A 20,933-nucleotide genomic window follows, 5' to 3' on the forward strand; every position below is an offset into this window, starting at 1 on the left:
GTGGTGGCAGGCACCTGTGGTCCCAGCTACTTGGGAGGCTGAGGCAGGAGACTCACTTGAGCCCAGGAGTTGGAGGTTGCTGTGAGCTGTGATGCAACCAAAAAATAGCCAGGCGTTGTGGCAGGCGCCTGTGGTCCCAGCTACTTGGGAGGCAGAGGCAGGAGAATCTCTTGAGCCCCAGGAGTTGGAGGTTGCTGTGAGCTGTGATGCCACAGCACTCTACCTGAGGCAATGGCTTGAGGATCTGTGGGGGGGTGGGGGAGAGGCTCATTTGATGTGGTCACTCTTTGTTTCAGATCCTAAGTTCCTCCCTGACCTAGCATATCATTATTGCAAATTTATTGGTTATTTAAATAAGTTGACTTTTTAAACTGTGATCTTATGGCATGAACTATAACATTTTATTGGAGAATTGCAAGCAAATGAAAAGTATAATTTTTTTTTTTGTTTGTTTGTAGTTGGAGACTGTTGAAAAGGTATATGAAATCTTTACCTCAGATGCTGTTGATCTTGCTTTGCGGAAGTCAGCTGCAGAGCAGCTAGCTGTGATCATGCAAGGTAATGTCTTCCAAGGAAAGTGATTACTGCACTTAGGATCATGGAATTTCAGGTTGCTGTGGTTAGTTGAGCAGGGGGCTGGCAAACTGCAGTATATAGGCCAAATCCAGCTTGGGGCCTGCTTTTGTTTTTGTTTTTACAGCTGTAATTGGTTAAGAATGGTTTTTTCATCCTTTGAGTTGTTAAAAAACAAAACAAAACCAAAGAGTGTGAGACAGACCATGTGGGGCCAGCAAAGTCTCACAGCATGTTTGCTGTCTGGTTCCTTACAGAAGAAGTTTGCTGACCCCTTATCTTTCATTTTTTGACCTAGAGAATGTTATTTGATAGAATTATTTTCCTTCTAAAATAGTGATGCAATTCTGACATAAAGTACATGTTTCTTTCTCAGTTTACCTAGCATTTGTTTTTTTCAATGTGTACCTTTTTGCTTAGGGAAATTAATCAAACAGTACTTTTGTGGGTAGGTAAAATGAAAATAATATGCTATAGCTATACATTTTCTTTAAGAGTTTATTCTTGAAAGCAACCAGTAAAATATATTGTTAGTGTTGTTATAGTGTTGTTACTCCACAGGCTTCCATTCTTTGGGTTTTTAGTTTCCTGTATTTGAGGTATATACCCTAGTATTTGTGAGAAATTAAAACTTTGCATTTATATAAAAAGATTTTTGTGGTTAGCAATTCTTGTCTTGACATTAATTGGAAACTGGGAATGAATAATTTGAAAAAGCATATTCAACATATTTATAATTTTAATAATAATATAGACTACAGAAAATAAGGCTCTGTGTGTGTGTGTGTGTGTGTGTGTATGTGTCTGTGTGTTTCCCATTGAGAATATAGGAGAAATTTTGTCTGCAATTTATTAAATACTTGGAACTAATCTATAAGCAACTAGGGTTTGGGGCTTGACTAATAATCTTTGTGTGTGTATGTGTGTTTATAAAATCCTTTTGTATGTATACAAAAAACCTTTTATTACAAAAATAGTGTATGAATATATTTATTAAAAAAGAGTTCATAGTCTTCAGAAATATATTGAGTATGTTATATTCTGTTCCTTTTATATTTGCTATTAATAATTTGAAGCTTAAGTTTTTATGAATAGCAAAATGTTCACATGAATCCATATTTACACATCAGCTTGTGGAAAATTTTAAACATTTTTAGGTGATAAATTTGGAAAAGGGAAGATATGTGAATAAAACAATGTAAAGAAGATCATTTTCCATGTACACATAAAAGGATTTATTTGTATACTTAAAAACTTTTCAGAGTCTGAATTAGTCCAAATTCTTTTTTAAATTTTTATTTTATATTGTAGAAGTCAGATATGCTTGTTACTTTAATGTTTTTCAAGTGTATAGATGCATATAAAGTACAAAGTTCAGTTTCATTCTCTAATTTTAATTCCAGGGGTAACTATTTTTAATAATTCAAAAATTGTGTGGATATGAGTTCTGTATATTTCAAAATAAATGTTTTTAAAGTCACAAAAATGTTTGCTAACTTTTAGTAACTTTTTTCATTTATAGACATTAAAATGCATGCTGTGGTGAAAAAGTTACGCTTAATTGACAAGATAATTGAGTATTTAAATGAATGCGTGGGTCGAGATGGAAAGGTAAGGGGAATATGTACCTAGACAGACTTTCTCAGGCTGCTGTTTTGATTAATCAGATCTGAACTTAAATTCAGCTGAATTTGGATGAGCATTTGGATTTTAAGTGTTAAGTAACATCCTCTATCTTGTTCATTTTAATTTCTAAAAGTAGGGGTTCTAGAAGGAAAACTAATCTTAATATTTCCATGAGATATATAAGTAAAAGAACACACAAAACTTATTTTCCGTGAAAAGTAATTTCTATGATTGCATTTTAGTTTTTACATAATCTTGGTGAAAAAACATAAAATTTAGAATTAGATAATATTATGGTGTATTTTGTCTCACCTTGGAGTTGGTGAAAATAAACGAACTGCACTTTCCGTCCCCACCAGGTGATAGAATGTTTGGTACAGCCCTGCCTCACGCTCCTGAGGAAAGTCCTCTGTGCCGATCCCATCATCCGTTTCTCCCTCTCACAGCAGTCTTCCGTCTTGACCCTGTTATTCAGAAGTAAGTGAAAGAAACTGTGCCAATAATGAGATCAGTATTAGCAGGTGTTAGCAATTTCTTCTTTAACCGTAGGTAATATTTCCTTTTTGTTCTACTAATAAAACACAAAGTTTATGTGAACATGCAACTAAAATAACTCATCACAATGGAAGCATTTACTACGTTTTTGAAATGTCCTTATAATTCCTATGCTGAACGGGCCCTGCAGCTGAGAAAGCCCGAAGACTCTGCTTGTTCTTTGCACCCTGACTATGGTCAGTAACCTGTAATCTGGAACTAGATGAAGTTGCAGCTGCTGTCTTCCTCCTCACGTCTCTTCCCTCTTTCTTGTTTTCCTTGTGCATTCGGATCCTGTAACCTCCGCTGTGGTATCTGATTGTGTCGCTAGACTGGCGTGAAGAGTGTGGACCAACCTAGGAGGGAAATTAGTCCATCCTGAATAACTCTGAGCTTAAATGCTTCATTTTATAAAGTGTGGTTTTTCTTTTAACCTGTTTTTTATTTGATTCTAATTTAGTAATGTTTTCACATGGACAAGTTTCATATAATTTGTTTTTTCTTTTTCTATGTTTTTTCTCTTTTTCTTCTGTTCTCAATAGCAACCTTGGTAACATTTTATACTGTTTTCTTTCCTAGAATTTTAGGCTACTGCTTTTAAATATTTTATGAGAAGCTTCTTGTTCAAATAAACATACTTAAAACCTTGTCAGGTTATCAGGCATGTAGGAGATAAATAAGATTTATGTTCAAGATACATTGTTAGAATATAGTCAGTCATTTTATTTTAGTGTTTTTCCCCTACTAATGGCTTCTGCTTGCCAATGAATAAGATACAGTTTAAGCAGCATTGGTCTAGGTCCAGACCAGGTAAATTTCCAAATGTCTAAACAGTGAGTTTAGGCTCATAAAATTTTGAGTATAAAATTTTTGTAAGTTCCTATAGATTGATGGTCTGAAGAAGCAGCAGTTCAGGATTTTTAGTTTTCTTTAATTCTTTTACTAATTGTCTTATTAATTACAGTCAATTGAATTTAGTCTCTAGTTTACTTTTTTTATTTATATTATTCAAGCTTTGAACTTAGGAGCACCTACTGGATTCAAAGGCACTTTCCAAGACAACAAAATCTGTACCCTTTTGGTACTATGTATTTAATAATTTTTATAATCTATCACTGTTTGTGAAAATTATTTTAGTGAGTTTAAAAATGAATTACAATATCTCTCATTAGTGCATTTAATTTCAGGGTAAAAATAATTCTTTTAACCAGCTGCTTAACCAAGAAAATCCATTTCTTAGCAAACACTTATTGAGCACATAGGTTTTCCGTGCTAAATACAGTGCTAGGCCCTTGGGTTATATTGATGAGCATGGCAAATGACCCTCATACCAATTACAATAGAGTTAGAGACTTTGACAAGTAAGTACTAGACTGCAGCAAGGTAATACCTATATTAGTGGGGTTCACGGCACCAGCAGAAGCGCCAAACAGATTGGGCAGTGGGAAAACATCAGGGAATGTGGCATCTAAGTTGGAATTTCAGAAATGAGTAGGAGTTCAAATGGAGAGGTTTGACTTCCATGTAGAGGAAGCCATGGAGATGTGATCTGGATCTTTGGCCTCTCCAAATCTCATGTAGAAATTCAGTCCCCAGTGTTGAAGGCTTACCTTGAATGGCCTGGTGGGAGGTGTTTGGGTCATGGGAGTGGATCTCTCACGAATGGCTTGGTGCCTTCCCCACAGAAGGGAGTGACTTCTTGCTTCATTAGTTCACAAAATAGCCAGTTGTTAAAAAGAGACTGGCACCTCCCCCCACCTTGCTCCTCCTTTTGTCATGTGACTTGCTTCCCGCCCCTGAGTCTTCCAACAGGACGGAGGCTCCCTGAAGCTCTCACCAGAAGCAGATAGTGGTGCCATGCTTATACAGGCTTCTACAACACAAAATGAACTAACGCAACGTGGCTGTGTGTGAGAGAGAATTGTGTGTTTGAGGTGGTGGCTGGATTTGTGAGAGTCTGGGGTGGAGGTGAAATGTCAGGGTGAGACAAGGAGGGCTGTTCATGCAGGTCCCGCTAGGTCTTAGTAAACAGCAGGGAGGAGCAATTTAAGGTCTTTAAATAGGGAAAGGATGTGTTTGATAAAGATTATTGTGTCTATAGCATAGTGACTAGATTGACAGGTATAATAATTAAATAACCTCTCAGAAATACTGGTTTGAGGGTGGCACCTGTGGCTCAAAGGAGTAAGGCGCCGGTCCCATATACTGAAGGTGGCGGGTTCAAGCCCAGCCCCAGCCCCCCAAAAAAGAAATACTGGTTTGAATCGTAGAGGTAAATTTCATGTTATGGCAGAATTCTATACTGTATTTCAGGGTTATAAATTTACTTAGAAATCACTTATTATGCCATGGTAGAGGTATTTAGCACCTTGGCCAAGGTCATAACCTGATAATAGTGGAAGCAGGAAAAGAGCGCAGACTCCCGCACCTTTGCTTGTTATTGTTTTAAGTGATTACAAACTTATAGTCTTCGTTGTAAAAATTCAGATAATACACAAGTATATAAAGTAAAATTCTTAAAGTTTCGTTTTCTTCTTTTTCTCAATTTTCCCAAAGAAAAATGTTGTAGTTTTTATTTGGAACGTATTGTTCCAAATGAGCTTTTCTGTTCACAAATTTATTTTTCATACTATGAACTGTAGTATTGTGTTGCCTCATTTTTTCAGCTGAGAATATGTCTTAAATATCTTAACATATTATTACATATGAATCTATATATTTTTTGAATCTATATTCTTAAAAAGAAAAAAAATCTAAAAACTATCGCATATTATTTCAGAATTTCATTTTGCTGTATTACTAGATATTAGTTTCAGATTTTTCACTGTCACCGTAATCATGTTTCATGATCATCTTTGTGCATATCTAGACTGGATATACTTTCAGAGCCTGAGATGGCGAGATAACTTGAGGCGAGGAATTCAAAACCAGCCTGGAAATCATTGGGAACCCCCATTTCTACATTAAAAAAATATATATATATTAGCTGATTGTGGTGGCCTGTGCCTAGCTGCTCAGAAGGCTGAGATTCAAAACCGGCCCTGGCCAAAAACTACCAAAAAAAAAAAAAAAAACCGGTAAAATTTTTCTTTAATCTTATAGGTGAAAATAATATCATTAATATTTTATTTTTCTATTTTATTTTTAATGAACTTGATTTGTTTTCTTGTTATATTTCTTTTTAGTGCCTTGTGGGATTTCTTTTTATAACGTAGATATTACCTGTATTTTATGTTACTAACAGTTTTTCAACCTTTCTATCATTTTAAATGTATTTATTATTGTATCTTTAAGCTTAAATGTGCTTAAATATTTTATGGAAATACATGAAGCTTTTCTGTTAATAGCAGCTAGGATTTTCTTCATGCTCTTAAAGCAGGGCCTTCTCCAGTTGCGGATTGGAAACATATACTCTTGTATTTTCTCCTAATGTGTTTATAATATTCTTTAAAAGAAATAGACCTTAATGTACTCAGTCTTACTATGAAACCAATTTATAGCTTTCTTTCCAATTATAGCCCAAGAAGAAGGGGAAAGGGGAGAGGGAGGGTAGGTAGAGGGAGAGTAGTTGGTGGGACCACACCTATGGTGCATCTTACAAGGGTACATGTGAAATTCACTAGGTGTAGAATATAAATGTCTTAACACACTAACTAAGAAAATGCGGTGAAGGCTATGTGGACCAGTTTGATGAGAGCATTTCAGATTGTGTGTAAAACCAGCACATCGTACCCCATGATTGCATTAATGTACACAGCTATGATTTAATAAAAAAAAAAAATAAAAGAAATCGACCTTTATCTAGAATTGATTTTGGTGTATATTGTAAGGTAGGGAGCTAAACCTTTTCTTTCCCCATATTGTGGGCAGTTATGTTGCAACAGTTTCTTACGTACTTGGAAATATTATGGCTTATTCTCTCTTCACTGATATGAAATGTCTACTTGTTTCTCTGCTTCTTTACCTTTTAGTTTATTACTATTTTTAATTGTGCCCATTATATCATGATGCAGTTAGGAAAAATATTGTCTGTCAAAACTAATTTCTTATTGCTACTGCCCTGAACTTGCTAACTCTGTATTATAATCTGTATTATGTTCTGTGTTATGTTATTATTACTGGGTGATTGGCACTGCCACCAACCTGTTTGTTTAGAATTTCATAGGTTTGAAGCCCTGAGAAATTATAGCACTGAGAACACTTATGGAAGTGGAGACTGAAGCTTATTAATGTTGAAGAATTTGACTGGGACACGTAGCTACATAGTAAGAGGTAGACCTAACACACTTTGTTAGCTCAGAGGACCACCCTTTCCCACCATCTTGTCGTAATAAATAAGAAACAAAACCACAATAACAACATGGCACAAACACAGCATTTCAAAGACCAATCTGAGTTCTACGATTATGTATTTGTCATAAAGGGGAAAAATTATAAGGGAATATTTTAGTGAGGAAACTTTAACTAGAATTAAATGACTTGTCAAAAACTTCTTAGAAACTCTGATCAGTTTTTTCTCTGATTACCTAAAACTGGAGAGTGTCTAGTGAGTGGACCTATAAGTGTGGCTCCTGGGCTCGCAGTGTCCGCATCCTGGGAACTTACCAGAAATGTAGATTTGCAGGCTTCCTCCTAAACCTACCACGCAGAAACTGTTCAGTAAGCGCTCCTGGTGATTCTTACATATGTTAAAGTTTGAGTGCCTGGGATTTAGGGCTATCAGCTTACGTGGGTTAATGCTGCATTTCTCTTGCCTTCAAGTTACGATGTTTTAAATATGAAGTTTATTCTAGAAGTAAAAATATTTTACAAAGTCTCATTTCTTTTTATTTCTCAGTTTCATTGATATTTCATGAAGATTGCAATGTTGTAACTGAAGTTGGAGCATTGTTTTGTCTTCTGTTATTTGATGAAGTATCAAGAATGGATACGTGGTGAGATAGGAGAATTTATTTCTTTTGTTTTAATAAGTACTTATTTAAGATTTCTGACTTGTGAGGCTATGCTTTCCGTGTATAGTAGACACGAGATCTCACAGTTAAGTTTGCGAACTCCTTCTAGAAAAGGAATGCATAGCTGCACAGCTTTCACCTCATTTCCTTAATCATGGTGTTAAGACATTTGTGTTCAATACTTGATAGAGCTGACTTGTACCCTTGCAATATGCTCCATAGGTGTAATTAGTAGGATGTAAGCATTCCAATTTGTACAAATAATCAACACATTGAATCCCACAAAGGCATAAGTGCATTCATGATCTATGTATGTGTGACTAAATAAAAAGAAAAAAGAAAAGTGCTGCATACCTCATTGCTGAGTATCACTACAGTCACCTTTGAAGTCTCCTGTTGGCCATCTAGTGACCATAGTAGTGATATTCAGCTGTGAGATAGTAGCACTTATTCTAGGATGAGTTCACAAACTTAATTGCCTGACCTCAAGTGTGCTGTGATTTTTTCATTTGAGTAAGCAGTGTTTAAAAAGTGTAGTGGCTCAAAACGTCACTCTCAAATTTTATTTTTAAACATCACTAAGTATAAAATCTAAAAATTACTGCAGTGATTTTTGTCCTTAATATACTTCTTTTTCGCAGTTTTTGGCCGGGGCTGGGTTTGAACCCGCCACCCCACCATACGGGACTGGCGCCCTACTCCTTTGAGCTACAGGTGCCGCCTCCTTAATATACTTTTAATATACACTATCAACTTTGTATTTTTTATTTAATATTTTATTATTTAAGACACCCTGGGAGGGTGTTTAGGATGATAATCTCTGTTCAACACTGATCTTGAGCAGAGTCAGTGGGCAGGGACACACAGAGTGCACATCCCATACAACCACTGCATTATGTGGATTGTTACATGGAATTATTTTAGAAAGGCATAATTTATTCTTAGCAAATTCAGGTGGTAGCAAACATATTAATACTGTGTTAAGTGATGGGCCAATTACTCTTGATTTTATTTTCAAAGAGGTGAAGTTGTATTTGTTACACATAACTGTTGTTCACTCAGTTCTTTCTTTTTCTTTCTGTTCTTCTTTTTTGTAATAGGTCTATTAATCCTTCCAATCAACCTTTGCCATCAATCTTCAGTTTGCCTCTTTCAGTTTTTAGAAGGTAAAGGATTGATTTCTCTGATTTTTCTTGAAGGATGAAACATTATTACAGAAAAGGAAATCAAAATTTATAATTTTTCACTTAGATTTTAAATCACATACAGTGCTTTGGAGATTTCAGTAAGTATACCTCCCCATCACCAGTTTTTTATTTTGATGTTTACTTCTACAGAAAAGATGAAAAACCAAAAGTACAGTGCACACACCTGCATATCAAGTGTTAACACATGGGTCTCATTGTGTTCCCTCTCCCAACAATCTCTTATTTATATTTAATTTTACTTCCTTTTATATTTCAGCATGCATGCCATTCAGTTAAGGACATTTTCCTACATAACTGTTATGACATGATCACAGCTAACAATATTAAAAATAATTCTGTAACATGATCTGGTTTCTTCAGTTATCTATAAATATCTTTGGTAGTCCCCCCCCCCCACTTCCCCCAGAGGAGGGATTAATCAAGGTCATGCATTATGTTTGGTTTTCATGTTTCTTTAGACTTTTTAAAAAGTAAATTGTTTTTATTAACACAGTATACATGACATATACAAATCATAAGAATTTTTCCAAATAAACACACTTATGTAACTAATACAGATTAAAGATATATTACTAGCAGACTAGGAACCCTTTCTGCTTCCTGATTAGCTTTCATCACCCCAAAATATAATCGTATCTTAATTTCTATTACTATAGGTTACTTTTTGCTGGTTTTTGAACTTTATAAATAGAGTGCAGTCTTAAAGTTGGCATCTTGTGCTCAACTTGGAGAGATTTGTCCGTGTCTTTGCATGAAGCAGTATTGCTACATTTTATTGCATGTAAGAATATACAATAGTTTTATTTACTATTCTTTGGCTGATGGTCATTTGGTTTGATTTCTGTTTTGTGCTATTATGAAGAAATGACTGCTAAGAACATTCTTGAACATGTGACATTATTGGGACGTAGGATCCTTATATGTTCAGCTTTAGTGCATACTACCAAGCAGGATCCCAAAGGGGTTGTCCTGCTTTACATGTCCCCATGGGGTTGAACGTTTCAGCTGTCCCACATCTTTCCAGCCTTTGGTATTAATGTCATCACCAATCTTAATGGTCTTCAGATTTGGTTAAGCAATGAAACTCACATGACTATAGTAGTCATGCTTAGAATAAGATCATATTCCTGGATACTGGGTTGTCCAGGCTGAGAAGTTCCATGTCCCAAGTAGAAATATAATCGCTAGTGAGTGTGTCATTCGTGTAGCTTCCAGATGGTTTACAATAGCCATGGCACTCCCAGCTGCTCGGAGCTGTGCCTGCCCATCAGGCCTTTATAGTTGATTCCTACATCTCTGTGTCCAGAATGTTAGCCGTCAGTTGTACTGTTGCGTCTCTAAAGGAGATGTGTCCCCCAGCCTCTTAGGTGTTCCTTTATCTGTGGTCCATAGCACTTTGTGTATTTATGTATTTATTTTGGAGGTTTTTAAAAATTTTATGGGTACATACAGTTATGTATGTTCTTTCTAGAATTTCCCTTAGGTTGTTTTTACATATTTCTGTTGTCTAAGGAAATTCTCTATAATGCCATAGTTTTCTTGAGTACCTTAATCAATCATTTTAAAAACTCTTTTCTGATAACCAGAATAACTGGGTCTGTTTGTGGTTGCTTTGTTTTTCTTCTAGTGATTTTATTCTGTCTTTGGCAAACCTAGTCATTTTTGATCAAATACTACATATGGCAAGTGAAAAATTATATAGAGATTGTGGATGGTGTCTCCCTTCACAGATGATATAATTTTCTCTTGGCAGCATTTATATTATGGGCAGATGAATTCGATTCCATGAGGGAGAGAGATGAGATGATTCAGGGTTGGGTTTCAGTCTTTGTAAAGGCTGGTTTTTCTCATCTGGAGCATAGTCCTACAGGAATTTAACCTGGGAGGCTGGGATGTTTAGAAGTCCCCCACTCTTGGCAAGTTCTGAATGTCAGTTTTTGTATCCCCAGCCACACATGGCTGCTAAAAGCTCTGAACGGCTGCGTTCTGCTTGGCCTCTTAGCCCTAAGCTTTTCTTAGAATCATAAAATTATATGTAAAGGTTTGGAAAATGTAGGGCATAGCTTTTTTAGTTTTCCTTGTAAAGAAGTTAGTCTGATTGATATAGGCTTTCCATTCATAGGTGGAAATAGATATTTCTTGATTTTTTTTCCCCTGAAGAGTCTTTATATGTTTCCTTCCCTTTTTCTTTCTTTATTGGGTTGACCCTTTTGTGGTGTATAGGCCAGTTTTGTGTAGAATATCCCACAATGGGAACTTGTAGGATTATTTCCCTGTTATTGGTAATGTTAAGGTGGATCACTTAAGGTGCCAACATTGGTAGTTATCCTTAGTGTTAAAAGGGTGTTTTTCATATGAAAGTTATGTCTTGGGAATATCTTGTAGCCCAACAAAGCTTCACCAGGAATTTGTGTCCACTGTCACTTTCTGTATCAATTATTTTCTCAGAGTTGTGGAAGGAGATTTTCTAATTCTGTTGTTTCTTCTGCATTCACTAGTGGCTTTCTTCTTCCTCCTTACCCCCTTGCTTAACTATTGTTATGGACTTTTTATTAAAAATATCATTGTCCATTATCTTTATTCTATCTTTTGATGCTCTCCAATTCTTCCCGATTGGTCGAGTGCAGGTCCTTTCAAACAGGCACCTGTGTCCTTTTGACGTGGCACCATAAATCTTTCTAGTACTTTCTTGCTTTCTGGCACAAAGCAATAGCCAGTGTTTGCCTCTTATTTTCCAGTCCCAGTCCCGTCATTAGTCATTTCTCTAAGGTTGCTTTTAGTGAAAAACTCCAATTAAAAAGTTATCATTTTTAAAAAGTAATAAGCCTGATTTGTATATAGAACTGCGCCCTAACTCTTTTTATTGGGGCACATGAAATGAAAAGACACACTTAGGTATCCCTTAGAAATCTTACCCAATTTTGTCTGTCATCACTCACAAATATGTAAATTGAGGGTTTGGGGAATGTTTTACTAGTAAAGGCATTGCTCGCCTGTTAAACTGTATACTAAATTAACTTTAACTGGCTTAAGAGATACTGCTTTTGAATATTATTTCTGAACATACTTTTTGGCTCTTTTGTTGAGTTTATTGACAAAACTCTTCTTCAGTGAAAGTAATAAATTGGAGTTTAGTCACTTGGTAACCTCTGTGGTTATAGGTGATTCATTTAGCCTAGTTAAGCCTCATTTTGATCATGTAGAAATTGGTGTCATAGTGCCATGCCATGGGACTGAGTGAATGATAGATATAACAAGCAGGGCTTGACAACTGATTACTGAAGTTTGGTTCACTGTATTCATGAGCCCTGACTTCAGGGAGCATTATTTATCTCTGCAGTGACTCTCGTGTAGCGTATAATGTCATCAGTCTTCAGAAAAGAGTTTAATAGTAGCATAGAAGTGTCATCAGTCTTCAGAAAAGAGTTTAATAAAGTATTTTGGGGGCTTTTAGAAGACGGTGAATGAAAAGTTGTGTAAATGAAATGCTGTGCAAAGAAAGATGACTTTAAAACAAGGGCTGTGAGAGAGATCTTTGCATTATTGTGGGGTGAGAGGCATAGAACTAGCCCTCATTTGTGGCTCATCTTTTTGAGTGGTGTTTGAGAATTTGAAAGTTGAAATATTTGTTTAAATTTTCTTTAGGTATCATCTACCAGTACATGTAACCAGACATCATGCTGTGAGTCCGTACTCCATAGTTTTGCCCTTATCTGCTGACTGTTTGGCCTTGAAGCCGGTGTCAGATATGCTGAGAATAGCTTGGAACCTGTCGTGGTATCATGGGAGTGAGAATCTGTTGAAACAAATGAACTCGGAAACTAAAATCCAAAAGTAAGCTGTTATGTTTAGTTGACAAAGCATTTACAGTTAGTTAATTGCAACTAATTAGATTTTACTTTTTCTTTAGATGAAGTAACTTTCTCACTTGATATTATCATCCAGATCAGCTTTTTAACTAAAGATTATGCTTTTTACTTTGTTTGAAAGTTTACATGTGTTCATTACTCTTAAAAATCTATCACACAAGGAAATATAAATTAAAAACATTTTTTTTGTGTGTGTTCCAGTTTAGAATTATGTAGTTTGATTAGTAATAGATGTGAATCACTAGGAAAAGTGCTCTGGGTGAGAGTAAAATCTTAGTCAGTATATAATATACATGACTGCATTACTGTGAGGATGGTACTTTGTTGTGTCTTAATATTCTAATGTCAGTCTTATGTGAATAAGAATTTTATTTCTGTAAAGAGGAAAAAAATCAATGTTTAACCCTAATGTCATTATAAGCCAGGTTTTTTTTGTTTGTTTTGGCTATAAGTCAGCCTTTAATTAAAAGAAAGTGAAGATAAAACAACTTTTGGCAGAAGGTTTATATAGCAATAAATGTGCCCTTTTATTTAAGTAGCTTCATGTTGCTCTTCTTTCTTTTTTCTAGATTCTTAGATACACTGAAGTTGTCCACAGAGGACATCCTTACTCTGAAGACTACACACGTGCCTAGTGGGCTGCAGGACTGCCACCATTCCATCGTTCAGGCTGCCACCCACAGGGAAGTTAGGGCTGCTGTCGCGAGGATGAGTTTTTATCTTCTGAATGACAGATTGTCTTTAAAGAGTGGCACTGGCCCATGTGCGGTTACCTTGACGTCCTTGGCTTGGCACAATGCACTGAACAGGTCAGTGTAAGGTCAAGGCTGCTGTTTTCAAGGTTGGGACTGAATCATGTGTGTCTTCATCTCCATACCTTTGAAGATAAGAATATGTGTTCTTACTGTTGCTATATGAGAGAAATATTTTCTTTTTTGGAATTTTTGGCTGGAGCCGGGTTTGGACCCGCCACCTCCGGTATATGGAGGCCAGTGCCCTCCTACTTTGAGCCACAGGTGCCACCTCATGAGAGAAATATATTTTTATGGGAAGAAGAACTCCAGGATTTTTATCATGTGTTATAGTAATAGCAAAGTACTGAAATTTTAACTTAGCCATTTTCTTTTTTATGGGATTACTAATAAACTTATAACAGTTTTATTTAATATCCTGTCTTAGAAGATTTTATCTCAGTCACAAAAAATTTGAAGCTAAGGTATGGATGAAACCGACTGAATGTTTACTCCTGTCTCTGTTAGAGATGAGGTAAGACATCAGTGGATTGACGTGTGGCACACCTGCTGCAGGCTTGATTTGTTTTGCTTTTGTTTTGTTCTTTAAATTATCTCATTTTTTTTAACCCTAAATTTCACAAAGTTGATTGTCAGATGGAGGTCCTTCAGTAGTTACTGGGGAGGCTCTAGCTTGTAAGTTCCGCATCTTGCCTGGCGGCAGACAGCTGCATTTGAATCAAGACGAGAAGCAACTGCTGGATGCAGATTTTCATTTTAGTCTTCACGTGACTTTGGTATAAAGTGTACAGTATTACTTTCTCACTTAACATAAAGTCTATAATTTTCAGAATGGTAGGTTAAATGACTTTCCAAAATGTAAACATCTTTATTAACTTTTAATGCAGTTTTTTAGTGGTGTGACAGCCACCCAGTTGCTCTGCCTTGTTGAGAGAGCTGATGGTTAAATCTTCAGGATTTTGAAAGATCATTAAGTAGTTATTCTTAGCTTACAATTAAATTACATGAAAATAAAAGTAGTTAATATGCACACATTACTTTCTAATTATTTGCAGTGTTTCACTGTTACCTGTGTTCTTGAGGACATTTATTTCTACTACATGTAATTCGGTTTTGGGGAAATATCTGCTTCTTGTGCTACTGTACATCTCTTCTCAATTCCCTGTTACACTGGGCTGAAGTTAGTCACAGAAGGAATCTTTACACTGGGGACCCTGGCAGACACAGGGAGTCAGCACCCTACTGTCCAGTCAGTGTTGAATATTTGGTAGCATACCCCTGCTTTTAAACTTTTAAAGACCTTTTACAATTGAAACATGCAGAAAGTTTGCAGTTTAAGTAAATTTGATATATTTCTAATTGTGAAAAGAAAACTTTTGTTAATGACTTAAAATTGATACTGTATTTTGAATTCAAGGCACTCAGTTTTCTTTTGTGAATTAGAACCATATGAATAGTGTGCAAGATCGCCTTAAAGCAGGGATTCTCCAGAATGCTGAGGGGATGCTTCCAGAGGAGCTGGAATTGTCCGGTAGCAGTAACTGTCAGCATCCCATTTTTATAGTGGGATCCCCCCCGAACTCACATAAGTGGAGAGCATATTTTCTAAAGTTCTTTAATTGGATTTATAGGCTCATGTTGAGTCACTGCAACATAGACGCTACTGCCTAATTTGTAAACACTCACAGGGTAGTGTTTTACTAAGGAATGTATCAAAATCCATCTTCTCTTTGAAAATTAAAAAAAATTATTTCCAGAAATGTATGAATAATGGGACTTTGGGAAACTAGTTTGCCTTCGTTTATTGAATGAACGTCACCGTTTTAATTGCTTATTGAAGGTAACTCAGACCACTTAATGGAAATGGTTGGAGACAGAAAATTCCCTGAGAGTTATGGCTGTATAAAGTATTGAGATACTGAGATCATTTTCTTACAAGCTTAGTTAAAAAATTATTTTATATCATATGTAAGTATTTCAAAGTATATCATTCTAGATGAAATGAAATATAGGGAAGCAGCATAAGCATACGTGTATGAATGATTTTTGTATTTTAAAAACATCATTGTGTTTAAGATATTTTTCATGTCAGTAAATATACTTTGAGGCTGATTTTTAAAATATGTGATATGTGTGAGTGAATACTTCGTTCGTTCTTTACGAGGTTTTTGTTTCTAGTCCTTATCTTAAACACTGTTATTGTTACTAAATTTTAAGCCTTTTTAATTTTGTGAAGGCAAAAAGTAGAAACCAAATAAACACATGTATATGTATAGAGAAAATAAAAAGAAAGAAACGAATGACAGTCCTGGTTCGGTAGAACTATGAGCTGTGAGACCTGTCTAGAGCCTTCACCAGTTTCTCTTCTGGGTGTTTCATGTCTCTCTCCTCTCTCCTGTTAAGAGTCTGTTGCTGCTGTCTTAGCCCCTGCTTTCACTAGTTTTCACCTGGACTGAGAATGAATAGCTGATTATTTTTTCTTATTTAAGTCTTGTGCCACTCATTCATATTGCTTCCTGAATGTTCTTTCTAAAATACATGTCACCTATGGATTCACGCCTGGCATGCTAGGTGGAATTCAACCCCTTAGCATGACACAGAAGTTACTTTTGATCTGGCACTTGCCTACCTTAGCCTTCTCTAACATACACCGCAGTTTCATGAAGTGCATGAAGCTGCATATCCTGTGGCTTTATGAACGTACTTGATGTTCCAGGACATGCCCTTCTGTTTGTACCTCCTTTTATGAGGTTAGCTCCCTGGCTGCCTCGTGACTATCTACTCATCCTTGAGCTTCCTGTCCAAGTCCTGTTTTTCTCTATGAGCTTGGAGTTGCCCCATGACTCTTCTGTGACTTCTGCAGCTGTTGTAGGTTAAATATTTGTCTTCTCTCTTGTGTAGACCTTTTATTACATTCCTTTTAATATCCATCACGTATGGTGTAGGCGTAGTATACAGTTGGCTCCTAATGAATGCAGAATGGATAAGTTGGAGAGACCTCAGAACTCATCTAGTCCAGCTGTGTACTTGACACATTCCTTCTTGTTCTGTCCCGTGGCCATGCAACCTGAGCATGAAAACTTGCTTGGAAGGATGTTCCTTCCATTCCTGAGCTGTTAATAGGGTGTTGCTCCTCCTTTAAAATTTCCGCTTGGTCATTTCTCCTTCCTATAGGCAGTCCTGAGTTAACAAACATCTGACTGAGCTACTCTCGCATTTCTGAACGGTGGATGTACCTCTTCCAACTGACATACAAATTCAGCTTGACAACAGACCACCGAATCTGCTTCATTTGTAACCTAGGGATGCCTACACCCTGCTAACTCACAGAACAAAACCTAACTATATTCTTGTGATGACTCTTTTTAAACATAACTGTAATTTCTTCTCTACTTTTTTTCTCTCCACTTTATAAATGCTTTCAGTTTTTTTAGACGTACTTCAAAAACCATAGTCTCTAGACTCATTTGTTCTTACTGTTTTATAAGCGTATTTTGTTTCCTAGGACTCCTGCTCTGATCTGGACGTGATCCTTTATGTAGATGTGGGGCTGTGAGATGGGGTGGGTGGGAAAGGGGACTCGTGCTTCTTTTTCCTGCTACTTTTCCATCTTTTGCATTTGTCGATCACCTAATGGTGCCACTCTTACAGGAAATGTAGCAGTGGGCAAATTTCACATTTTCTGCTTTTATGGAACTTGAAATTAAGACTGCTAAAAGTGTAATAAAAAGTAGGAATGCTTTCAAGGAAAAGATTGTTATAAAACAGTATTGGAAGAGGACTAATGTCTCTTCAGTGGGGAGAGAGTGGTTCAATGAGTCAATTTAAGCAGAGGCATAAAATAGAGGTAGGATGTTAAAAGCTTATGGGAATGGGAGCAGAAAGGATGCCAGGCGCGTGGATGAATACTGCAGGAGCTCACTTAGATGTGGAACATAAAAGGCAGACTCACAGAAGTGTCAAGTAGAAATGATGGTGACGAGAGGCCAGAGGTGAGGGGTGGGCGTGAGGGGAAGGGGGATGGTCAGAGCACGCATACAGAGTTCCAGTTAGGAGAAAGAGGTTCTGTGATTATCACATAGCGTGGTAACTAACGATATATATTTCAGAATAGCTAAAAAAATGGATTTTAAGTGTTCTCACTTCAAAGAAATAAGTATTTGAGGTGGTAGATGTGTTAATTAGCCTGATTCAGTCATTTCACAACGTGTGTGTGTGTATATATATGTATATATAAATACATGAATTACATTGTATATAATATATGTAAGTATAATTATTTATCACAGTACAATAAGTGAAATATAGGTTTGGGTATGCTATGACAGAAATTCAAAACTTTAAATCCAAAAATTGATCAGTTGGCTCACAATCACTTGTGGAATAGATCAGTATTATTTCTCCTGTTAACTGAAATGCCACATTTTGTAAATATTGAAAATAATTTAAATGTATTAAAAAAACAAATACCAGTTAGGAAAAAAGGTGGATAGTACCCTTGAATTTAAGGAACGGGGGGCTGAGACTGCAGAGGTGTAACTTTAAGACTGCTGGATGTCAAGGAAGATGTCTTTATGATTGCTGAATTTCATCTTGTTAGAGTCATTCTTCCTTTCAGAATATTTTTCTAACCTCTATTTTTGTAATCTGACACTTGTGATCCTTCTCAGCTGAGTGTCCTTTTGGGGAGGTGGGGATTTTAAATATAAATAATATGCAAACACATTATGAAGAAGTATGGCATGCTGTAGCCCTGGTGTGGGACTGCCGAGATGAGTGTCTGTTTAACATTTATCAGCCATGTGACCAGAATAACAGTTTAACCATATCTTTGCCTGAGTTTTCTCTTTAAAATTGGAGCTATTCATTTCATAGAGTTCTAAAGACTGAAACAAATCCTTTTAAGTCCATAAAACATGGCCTGGCACAAGTTCAGAACCCAATAAATACTGAATATTATGATTAGTGGTATTGTTGTTACTAACATCTTGATATAATTGCCTTAGATTTTTTAAAAATACTACAGATAAAATTGAATCTTATAGCTCTTCATGATTACTTTTTCTTTTAAATTTTTTTTCCTAACTACTTTTTTCTTGTAAAAGTTTTCTTGTCTATTATTTTTTTTGCTTTCTTAAGCCAGGTTTTAAGTATCCCAGGAAATGTGTTTGTATTCTTTTACTTGAACTTACACAAATATTCCTAAGTCTGCCTTTGGTGTTCTTTCCTGTGACAAACTCTGGTAACAGTTTGTGAGGTTCCCCCCCCCCACTTTATTACCCTGTTCTTTCTAAGGGGCAGAATTTGGTTTGACATATTAGTGTATTATTAGTTCTTATCAGTAAAATATGACATTTCCAACATGTAAAAGCAACTTTCTCTGGATAGTTAGGAGGCACTGTTTTCTCTTTGGTATTTCTCTGGCAGTTTTTTCTGAATTTGTTATTATTATTATTTTGGTATTTATCATTTCTGGTTTTTTTGTGTGTGTGTGAGACAGAGTCTTACTATATCACCCTGGGTAAAGTGCTGTGGCATCACAGCTCACAGCAACATCAAACTCTTGGGCTTAAGCGATTCTCTTGCCTCAGCCTCCCAAGTAGCTGTGACTACAGGCATCTGCCACAATGCCCGGCTATTTTTGTTGTTGTTGGTGTTGTTGTTTAGCGGGCCCAGGCTGGGTTCGAACCCACCAGCCCCAGTGCATGTGGCTGCTGCCCTAACCACTGAGCACAGGCGCCAAGCCTATTTCCAGTTTTTTTAGTTAATTGGCCAAATGCCCTCTGCCCCAGCTCAAATACCTGTTTCCTTTGTTTTTGACTTTTGTAGTATCTGGAATAGTGTTTCATAAAATGGCATGGTCAGAAGAAATGTGTAAAGTACCTAAAATATCTATGATGAACAGTGATACTGTGTATTTTAAAGAGCTAGAAACCATGATTGTCTTCTTGATTATAGGTTTTTACAAGTGCTTCCTGCTTGCACTGAAGATGAGAAACTGCTGATAGATATCATACAGTTTTTAAATAAGTTAATGAAGGAGCAAAGAAAAAATTCATCAGTAGAGTTTCTAGACTGGATTCTAGAAATACTTCTTAGACATGTAAGTGTTGCTAAATAGTTTGGATTTTAGGTTTGGTAAGTAATTTATTTGTAGAAATGATATTATCATTTTAATCTAGCCTATGTTCAGCAATAAAGTAGCAATATGGCCTTCTTGATAGGATTGTTACTGTTTTCATTAAAGTAAAACTCCGTAGATGAAATGGGACTTTCAGGTTTGATGTTTAACACAAGTTAAATGTAAACTTTTTGCTGCAACTGTATTTTTAAGTGGGGATCTGTGTGTGTGTATGTGTGTGAGGGGTTCAAATAGTAACATTGAGGGATAGCGAACAATACCGGATGGAGGCAGGGGAGGTATAATGATGATTAAGTTGGAAAAAATCAATAAAATAGTGCTCAGGTCTTAATGTAAGGTTACGGGAATATTTACCCTTCCAGCCCTGATACTCTCATATTTTTAGCTGACAGTGTTCTAAGAAATTTGCTAAGAACTCAAGAAACTAGCTAAGTATCTATTGTTGGTCTATCTTTTCATGTATTTATTTATTTGTAAATACTGTTTGAGTTTACTTAGCAAGATAAACCTTTGCACAAATAATCAAGAAAAAACACATAAAAATCAGGCCTAAATTGATATGAAAGGTAGTGTACCTTATAAGACAAGCATGTTCCATTATCTGTTAATGCACTTGCAAAGCTTAAGTAGATGATTCTCTATATTTACTGACATGGAAAGTGTCTATGATGTAATGTTATTTTTAAAATGCAGTAAAAATCATCCTTACAAGTCTGACCTTGTGATCACGGTGCTTCTCAGTGCTACACACCAGTTTCGGTAGGATCAGCACCAGTTCTTGGTAGGTCTGATAGAATTCAGCTGTGAATCCTTGCCCTGGGGTTTTTTTGTTGTTGTTGTGAGATTTTTTTATTACCCATCAAATCTTGCTATTCAGTATTGGTCTGTTTGATACTTCTTCTTTCTTTTTTTTTTTTTTTTAGACAGTGTCTTACTTAGTTGCATTGTGGCTCACTGCAACCTCAAATTCCTTTTGCCTCAGCCTCAGAGTAGTTGGGACTATAGGCACTCACCTCTGTGCCCTGCTAATTTTTCTATTTTTAGTAGAGAGAATAAAGGTCTTGCTCTGGTCTTGAACTCTTTTTTTTTTTTTTTTTTTTTAAAGACAGAGTCTCACTTTGTTACCTTCAGCAGAGGGCCATAGCATCATTACTCAGAGCAACATCAAACTCCTGGGCTCAAGTGATCCTCTTGTCTCGGCCTCTGTAGTGGCTGGGGCTACAGACACCTGCCATAGTGCCTGGCTATTTTTAGAGATGGGGTCTTGCTCTTGATCA

The 20,933-nt window shown here is 36.3% G+C and overlaps 1 protein-coding gene across 1 annotated transcript in view; it reads left to right on the forward strand.

Moving 5' to 3' along the window:
• The window catches only part of RTTN (rotatin), a 149,815-nt gene that overhangs the window by 47,978 nt on the left and 80,904 nt on the right, over positions 1 to 20,933 (forward strand). The window contains exons 19-26 of the mRNA XM_003788403.2: positions 459 to 558; positions 2,096 to 2,184; positions 2,559 to 2,676; positions 7,571 to 7,667; positions 8,786 to 8,851; positions 12,539 to 12,727; positions 13,332 to 13,571; positions 19,473 to 19,617. Of these exons, the coding sequence (XP_003788451.1) occupies positions 459 to 558; positions 2,096 to 2,184; positions 2,559 to 2,676; positions 7,571 to 7,667; positions 8,786 to 8,851; positions 12,539 to 12,727; positions 13,332 to 13,571; positions 19,473 to 19,617 (1,044 nt within the window). The remainder of the gene's footprint in view (positions 1 to 458; positions 559 to 2,095; positions 2,185 to 2,558; positions 2,677 to 7,570; positions 7,668 to 8,785; positions 8,852 to 12,538; positions 12,728 to 13,331; positions 13,572 to 19,472; positions 19,618 to 20,933) is intronic.

This window comes from Otolemur garnettii, unplaced genomic scaffold, assembly GCF_000181295.1.
Source record: "Otolemur garnettii isolate 467f Iridium unplaced genomic scaffold, OtoGar3 scaffold00027, whole genome shotgun sequence".
Taxonomy (NCBI): Eukaryota; Metazoa; Chordata; class Mammalia; order Primates; family Galagidae; genus Otolemur; species Otolemur garnettii.